The sequence below is a fragment of the Pocillopora damicornis genome, chromosome 12 (assembly GCF_964200805.1).
Source record: "Pocillopora damicornis chromosome 12, jaPocDami1.2, whole genome shotgun sequence".
Lineage (NCBI taxonomy): Eukaryota > Metazoa > Cnidaria > Anthozoa > Scleractinia > Pocilloporidae > Pocillopora > Pocillopora damicornis.
Window position 1 is genome coordinate 17,593,800 of NC_142681.1, and position 8,839 is coordinate 17,602,638.

Genomic DNA, 8,839 nt, shown 5'->3' on the forward strand with positions numbered 1-8,839 from the left:
TTCAATGCAGCCCTTCGCCAGACTTTATCAATTGTGTTTAGAGTCCGCCCCCAGTCTCTCCACCACAAATAACTGTAAAATAACATTCGCTAAATCTGGGGTCACAGCCCAGGACTCAAAATATTCTGCAGTGTTAGAAAAAAAGTACATTGACGCGGTGTTTTTGTTCACAATGGGGAGTTATTTATAATCCTGGCACTCTGTAAGCACACTAACTCAGATAACGGCACGCTGTGTGGCGATAAATACATCGTAATGGGCGGTTTTCGGAAATAGAGAAAAAAAAGCGTTTAGTGAGGGTAGCTGGCTATTGCCAGGAGAGCATATCGGTACCTCAATGAGAACTCTAGAACTTTTTGTCCATAAAAAACTTCTTCGAGTCCTTTGAGAAGGTCAAAATTATATTTTCGTTCCAATCTTTTTAAGTGCATGATGTCTTCTTCGTGAATATTCTCATGTAAGTGTAATGGAAATCACATTGAGATATGGTCTTGCATTGCACCTATGCAGTATAAAACAGCAAGCTTGCAAACAGATAACATATTGTTCTGACTTTTGCATCTGTGGTTTTTTTTGTTTGTTTGTTTGCTTGTTTTTTTGGTTAGATCTGAACACAACTTGAAGTCTGGTAGCCTCAGGAGGTTTCTAACCATATCATATCTTGGCGGTGTTAACGATGCATGTTGCAACTCTGAGATTGGTCCTATATCTAATGGTTTGCTGCGATTTATGGCTCGCCAGGAGCCAAAAGCTCCAACTTGATTCAACCGATCAATCGGAATTAGTGCGCAAAGCCCGTAAAATCAGGCAACATCGTCAAGTTCGCCAAACGCGTCAACTTCGTCAGGAACAAGATAAAGAAACGAAATGCAAATTCAAATTTGCCCTGCTAGATTTTCCTCCTTACATAATGAACCAAAGTATTAACCAAGGATTTATGTATCAAACCCTTTCATGGTTTGTGGACACGGCTTGCTTTGGTAGAGAAGCAACAGGCCCCATAGCTTGCAAAATGGTACCAGTATTTGTTCAAAATCAAGACGAGATGGTGAAATTAATAAAAAATGGGTCGGTTGATTTTGGTTTTCCAATTCTGTCGGATGCAAAGCAAAAACTTACGGGTCTAGATAGTGTGACACTCACACGGACATTTGTATCATCTGGGTGTTCAATGATTGTAAACTTAAAGCAGTGCAAAGCAGAGTCACGGGAACAGTTATTTACTTCCATTACGTCACAATGGCCAATATTGGCCTATATCATATTGCTGTCAGGGATATCTGGAGTGATCATTTGGCTCTTGGTAAGAGTTAAGGCTTATCATCGTCAATCTATACTCAGCTTCTGAAGCTCTTCAGTTTTAATTCTACGTAAGGTTAGATTCAAACTTAATTGTTACGGCTTTAGCATGAAAATAGTTCAAGTAGGAATCGACAGCACTATTTTTGAGTAAACGGTTAGTTAGGCACACCTTATCACTTCACCGAAATAGAAAGCCAAACTAAAAAAAAGAACCTCACAGTAAATAAAAAGAAAACTGTAATGCCCCACAAGTCATGAATCTACAAATAAGGTTTGTTTGTTTGTAGGTGAAAAAAGACCGTTGCAATGACGCAAACTATCAAATAAGAACATTTTATTCCAAGATGCCACAATTTCGGATAGAGTAATACTGCTGCGCGTTGTAAGCCTTAAGTAAGCTTGAAGTGTACTGATTTTCATGACAGGAACACCGTTCAAACGCGTCTCAGTTTTCACCCTTGTTCACGAAAGGATCACCAGAAGGCTTTTGGTGGGCAGTGGAATCACTTACAACAGTAGGGTAAGTTGATTTAGATTTACACACCGGAAGTATGACGGTTCGACATCAACTGTGACGAGTCGTTCGATTCGAGTCGATTCGACAACATCTCCAACCCACCTTCGTAGTTACTCGCGGAATATTCTCTAAGTGTCTTGCAAATCGACCTCCAGTATGACGGGTCGACATCAGCTGCGACGAGTCGTACGATTTGACAAAATCTGCAACCCCCTTTCGGAATATTTTCTAAGTGTCTTGCAAATCGACTTCTGGTGTGACGGGTCGACTTTAACTTAGACGAGTCGTTCAATTCGACAACATTTTCAACAACCCTTGAAAGTTACTTGTGAAATATTTCCTAAGTGATTTGCAAATCGACTTCCAGTTTCCATCTAATGAGAGACGGTTTATCAGATTTCCGATATAACGAGACGCATTAACCGGTAGAACGATTCGCAAACTGCCTTTGACGAATCGTAGCGGTTTGGGTGTATTGGACAACCCTCTTAGTATACTTGCTAGACTATCCTCAAAGCGCAAAGATATTTGGTTCCTTTTTCTCATTAGGTACGGGCAGGGCATTTATTATGCTACAGGAGGGAGGCAGTGTGGGCTAGTGGCTGGAGTGCTGCATTTGTAATCTGGAGGTCCCAGGTCTTGGCCCTCCACCCTCCACTACTCACTCCTCGGCTGCGCTTTGTATATAGCCAAATGTTCAGCTTCCTTCCAGTTGGGAATTTCATTCATTCTCTCATTTATAAATTCAATCATGTCTACTGATCCTGAAAAGCCTTATCGGGGAAGTGGTCAACTAGGTATAGATTGAGAATTTATATAGTTACTACACTATCCTCAAAGCGCGAAGATATTTGGTTCCTTTTTCTCATTAGGTACGGTGATAAGACGCCTAAAACCTTCTGTGGACGTTCATTTGGTATAATATGGATCCTGATAGGAGCTATAACGTTGTCGCTGTTCACTGCTTTATTTATAAATGCTATCCAAGCTTCCCAGGATGGTACGAGATGTAGGGACATCGGTGGCAAAAAGGTTATTAACCCTAACATGAATACCTAAAACCCTTTGCACCCTAACATCATTATGTTTCTTCTCTATGGTTTCCTCTATACATTTCTTAAAGTGCTGGAAAAAAGAATTTTTTTTAACAATCAAGAGTTTCTTTAATCGGTGATCATTTCTTTTATTCTCGTGACCCTAATGTTTGATTCAGGTGTGATATTGTAAGGAGATATCAATTGATTATTTTCTTGGTTTCAAATTAGATTCCCCACATTTTTCAATTTATCCTAAACGAAGCGTCGAAAGGCTTTTCCCTGGCAAAGTTATTTTACCAATAAATGGATCCTACCCTCATCGATCGAACTCAGGAACAGCTAAAATGCAACTCGGCCCTGTGACTCAAACCTTTGAGTCACAGGGCCGAGTTGTTAAAAGCAGGGTTCAGATAACTCAGCAGTAATGTGAAATCTTATTTAAGATCTGAAAGCTGTAAAGAAAGGTTGTTACGATTTGCCCACACTTATCAAAAATAAAATTAGAAAATTATTCGAAAGAGGTTGCTGAACAAAGGTGTAAAGAAACCCGCATGAAATTAACCCCGGATTAGCGCTACTCAGACTTCGAACAGCTAAGCTAGGAATTATGAGCTACCTGAGTCCGAGTTAGCAAGTTGTATGGAAGAATTAAATTAGCATTAAACTATTTTAATTGATTGTCGAAGTGGAAAATTGCTCTGGTTTTGTACAACTTCGGATATTGTTGGCCCTTTCAACAACAATGCCTTCCCTGTTCCTATTATTTAGGGTGGGTCTTACCGGAACTACAACTTAAGTGTACTTTCGTTGTACAGGTTTTTCATATTCTTTGCAAGAGGAAAGTACTTATCATCTGGCAATAAGTCTTTATAGATTGTGCTAGTAAAAGTAGCATATTATTCTAGTGGTATTACTCGATCATTTTTCAAATGGTGCTCAAAATTAAACTCGTTTTTGAAAATTATGCTACTTTTTATCTAAGTGCGCTTTACAAAAAAAGAAAAAGAAACAAACGAAGTCTAAAGTATATATTTGTTGTCAACTAAACAAGAAATCTTCTTCATTTTGAGATACATACTTGCTCTGACAAAACATAATTAACTATTGGATTCCAGACGAGAAGCAGTGACTTGACGAGTCAAAATGTAAGTTTCTCTTCGGCGCTATTTTGTTGCCTGTGAAAGCGGGAACTATAAACGATGTAATCTTTACTACGGGTATGCCCACTCCTTTAGACAACGAACGATTCTATACTGCGGTAACCCTCTTCTTACAAGACATTAAAAACCTGAAAATAGACATGAACCATAGACCGAAAATCATTCTTGCGCAATCTACAAGGGCCCAACTGGCACATAAAAATTTGTCTGACGCTAATTTACTTGTTAGGTGGGTGTGTCCAACAAGAATCCTGAAACGCATGTAGTCGCTATGGAGCTGGACGCAGACTTTGTCAGTAAGTAATTCTTTTCAGGTTATTTCAATGTTCTGGTATAACGCGTTGCATGACCATTGTTCTTCAGGAACGACTACGAAGGTAAAAAAATAAGCTTAAAAATTACCTTTTAATTCCAGTTATATTTCATATACTTTTGTATCAAAACTCTAAAGAGAAATTTGTCCGCCGCTTTTTCTCATTTTATTAATGTAAGAATTTGCGTTGGCGAACTAATCAAATAAATTTTTCATTAACAGAGTTCAACAACCTGGATGAAATGCAAGAAAGTCTTAGCCAAGGAACAATTGGAAGAGTAATGGTGGATCGCAACACTGCATTTCACTTTTTGGATAAATCTGGTTTAAAACGAAACAGGCAGATCCGAATGATTCGTAACATCGATTATCCAATGGAATATTACCTGGCTCACGTGAGCCATGACGTAATGGCGTCACCGAATGACACGAACGATTCTGATGACGAAGTATTGGCTAGAAAAACTGAGCTTTCGGTTTGCGGGGAAAGCCTGAAAGAGTTATCAGCGGATGTGGTTGCAGTTGCAAAAGACACTGCCAGAGAGCAACTTATCCCTGCCGAATTACAGGTAGTTAATTGTTTTTTTGTGAATTTTATATATTTCACCACGCGCCATTCTTCTCTTCATGTTTAGCATTTATTCCGATGCAATCAAGAGTTTGAAAATTATTTGTTTCTTTGTAGACAGCAGATTTGTCCGATGAAATGGAAGGGTTATTCTCCACCGGCTCACAAATGACCAAATTTATATTATTGGCCTTGTTGGGAATACTTACCTTCCTAATGATCATCGGCAAACTTTGGGAAGTCTACACCAACTGTAAACCAACGGTACGCAAGAAGAGAAAAGGTAACTACTTCTTAAATTAATTTACCATAGGTTCCTTCAGAGTAAATATAAAACAGATACCTTTTGAAGAAAACTGTTCTATCTTAATTAATATAAATCGTGGTATTGGTGTAATTCTATATTTTTAAATTCAGATGGCGATCACAGGGCGTGAAATTAACTTTTTTTTCTGATAGCCACTTGGCTCCTAAATTCTTCAAAGTGGTAGGCAATTCCAAAAAAGTTGGTCGCCATTTTCAAAGACAAACAAAATCTTTCTTTACGCTGTCAGCGTTCTAGATAGACCCTCCAAAATTAAGCAAGGGAAAAGATCTTTAACGTGCTACAAAGTGGACACTAGGATGGATGATATACAACGTTCAGGCTCATCTAAATCCAAGATGGCGTCTAGTTATCGATCGAGATGCATGTGCTACGTTTTGGAAACAAACTTAACGAGGACGTTTGCCGCGGGTTTATCTTTGCAAATCTTTTTAATTCACTATATCTCTTGGTAAGGTTATGATGAAACGTTCTAATCGCCAATTTGGCGACTAACTTTCAGGAATTGGTCGCCAAAGTGAAAAATTTAGTCGCATTGGCGCCTGTATTAGGCGCAATTTCACGCCCTGGATCAAAGGCAATGAGACAGTCTCTCGTCCTTCAGTTGGTCAGTCTGTCAGTTAGTTAGTCAGGCAATCAGTCAGTCAATCAGTTAGTCAGTCAGTCTGTTTGTCAGTCAGCCAGTCAGTTAGTCAGTCAGTCTGTCTGTCAGTCAGTCTGTCTGTCAGTCAGCCAGACTAATTCGTGGTATTGGTGTAATTCTATATTTTTAAATTCAGATGGCAATCAAAGACAATGAGACAGTCCCTCGTCCTTCAGTCGGTCAGTCGGTCAGTCTGTCAGTTAGTTAGTCAGGCAGTCGGTCGGTCAGTCATCCAATCAGCCAGTCAGTCAGTCATCCAATCAGCCAGTGAGATTTTAATCAGAAATGTGGAAACCTTCGTTACATGAAACAGTTCAATACTTACTGAAAGGTCGGTCTGTCAGTCAAATAATAAGTAATTATGTAAGTCCGTTTTTCAATGAGAAAATGGTCATTCATTAAAACGATTAATGACCAAATCAAATATCGACTATTTGTGTACTGACAATCGGAAAGACAAAAGTAATATGTTCAGGGATTAATTTAGTGGTTCATTTCTTTAAATGTCCTCTACAATCCTTCTTCTAGGACTGATTCTTAGCAGCAGGAAGATGTCAATGATGCAAAACTTCCTGGATTTCAAGGAACGACTAAAAGACATAACGTCTGATCTACAAAAGTTAAAAGAGGAATTTGAAGGTGCCGCGAACGATTTGTCTCGTGAATACTCAAGACCAAAAGAACGTTCATTTTCTATTAATATGCTTGATCTGAATGGAAAGAGTCAAAATGCAGAAACAATAGTATAACACATAAAACATTTTGCCACTAGTAAACTCAGATAGCATTTTACTTTTCTGAGATTTCCATGGCCAGTGGTACATTTTTAGCTTGAGCAAAAAAAGAAGGTGAATATGTCACACAGAATAGGACACGTAACTGACTTCTTGTTTATTATGAATTGTATTTAATTCTTTTCCTTCCTTTTTCCTATTTCCTTTTTAATTTCCTTACTTTCAGTTTTTAGGCCAACAAATCAATACGTTATGTTCAGAGAAAGGTAGCAAGTGAACCAAGAGGGTTTATAAATTTTCTCATTCCACTGCAATCAGTTTTAGCTGTCTATTGATGAAATAGCTCGCGCTATTAACTACAGACTCTACCTCGTCCGTCCTGACGGATGAACAGAATCGAGGGTTAAGAATAACAACTTCGGTATTTGCTTTTCAGTGCCTAATTCTGGGTTTGTTTGTTTATACTCTATGGAATTAAATTTCACAGGTGCTGGAAAAAAGCAAGCTTTTGAGAATGGGTTGTGAAAATTGAAAGTATAAAAGAAGAATTCCTTTCTTTAATATTCATTTAAGGAAGAACTTATCATAAAAGGTATCATATAACAATAATTGTTTCTTGACTTCTCTTCGCTTCGTTAAACGAATGCAAGTGTAATTTCTGGCTGGTCACTTTCTCAGTTTCTTTCGCAAAAGCATGCAATTTTATAACATTTCAAGCGACTTTTGGAACCGCTGACTTTTAAAATTATGGAGGGCAGATGCAAGTGGTCACCGAAGACTCTAGGTTAAAAGTTAATCGTTTCGAAACGTCCCTAATCCTCAAATCCTTACCATTTAATCAAAGTTTTTAGATATTGTATGTAACCGATAGATCTGTGTGCCTATAGAGCATGCATAAAAAACACTGATTATAGGAGAATAACGGCCAGTCAAGGACTATTATTCATTTACAGGTAATAAACTCCAATCAAGGTGATGTCTCTCTGAGAAATGTATCCCCGTTTTGCACTTGAATCTTGCACCGTAGTCGCTGATTTTTTTAAATTCGGGCAAGACTGAAGCTTTTTATATGCTACAAGTGAAAGCTACAACTTGTAAAGTAATTAAAGGAATCTTTACTTTTAGTGATCAAGAAATATACTGATCAATGTATAGTTATAATTGCAGGTGAAAAAAAAAGACAAAAACAAAACAAAACAAAAATAACCTTAGATGTTGGATCAAATAGTGTCCACAGCTATTTATTTTAGGGACCTTACTCCCACACTAGATGATTGGTTCCCTTGACTAAGAATTTTTGGGTTTGCTCTTTTACTATGAACAGATTAATCGCGTCGCGGCAAGCAACTACATGAATGGGCTAACGAATTAGAAGAAAAAGATGACGAATCCTAAATGTTGGCCAAAAAATTAGTTACAAGAAGGAATGAAAAAAGAAAGTCATAACTTTACAGTCTTGGCTCAACCTTTAGTTTTAATTTAGTTTTAATTCTTTCGTGAAAATAGCCGCGGCAGTAAAACATACTCACATATAATAGCTTCTACTACAGCATTAGAATGGAAAGGTTTATAATACAGACCAGATACAGATTTTAAGTCTAATAAACAAACCTATTATACAAAATAAAATTGCAAAATTATGTCTTGACTATAAAATCGTCTCTGCTTGATGGGTTACAATTATGTTACCATCGTTTTTGAGGGTATGAAGCGTTGCGGCGCGCCGTGCAAGGCAAGCTCCGCTATTACACAATTATCTAGTTGCAAAGTGAACTGAAAAATATAATAGTATGTAAAGGTTAAACGAACAAAAAATAGTTAATAAATGACGGGTTCGATTTATCAATTGAGAAAAAATCATTTAAGTAATGAAATTTTAAAATAATATCAAGTGATCTTATGTAGACTAATTTACAATAACAAAACTAATAACTGTGCTCGTTGATTGGCCCAGAAAACTTGAGCTATCCTCTCAACCGAGCGGATGCGAAACTAATAACAATTGCAACTTGCTAATTCGCATTTTACTGCTCTTGAAGCAGTTTGCTTGTTTTCTCTTTGAGTTCTCTTTGACTAATGATAATGTAAACTGTTCTTCTGATTGGTTGTTTTGATAACTTTTGTTTTGTTTTCCAACTCTCAGAAGATAACTCTTCTATGTACAAAGTATCAATCACGAGAGTCGACAGTTGATTTTGTTAAGGATACAGCAAAAATCCCTGGCCATAAAATAATTTTAC

The 8,839-nt window shown here is 37.6% G+C and overlaps 1 protein-coding gene across 1 annotated transcript; it reads left to right on the forward strand.

The window, feature by feature from the left end:
- Window positions 1-574: 574 nt before the first annotated feature.
- LOC113673731 (uncharacterized) lies at window positions 575-7,806 on the forward strand. Its single transcript, XM_089188911.1, has 7 exons — window positions 575-1,303; window positions 1,728-1,822; window positions 2,692-2,851; window positions 4,246-4,312; window positions 4,552-4,898; window positions 5,015-5,180; window positions 6,394-7,806. Exons 1-7 carry the CDS (start codon window positions 677-679, stop codon window positions 6,612-6,614), a joined length of 1,683 nt encoding a protein of 560 aa, XP_089045037.1. The 5' UTR covers window positions 575-676; the 3' UTR covers window positions 6,615-7,806.
- The last annotated feature ends 1,033 nt before the right edge of the window (window positions 7,807-8,839 follow it).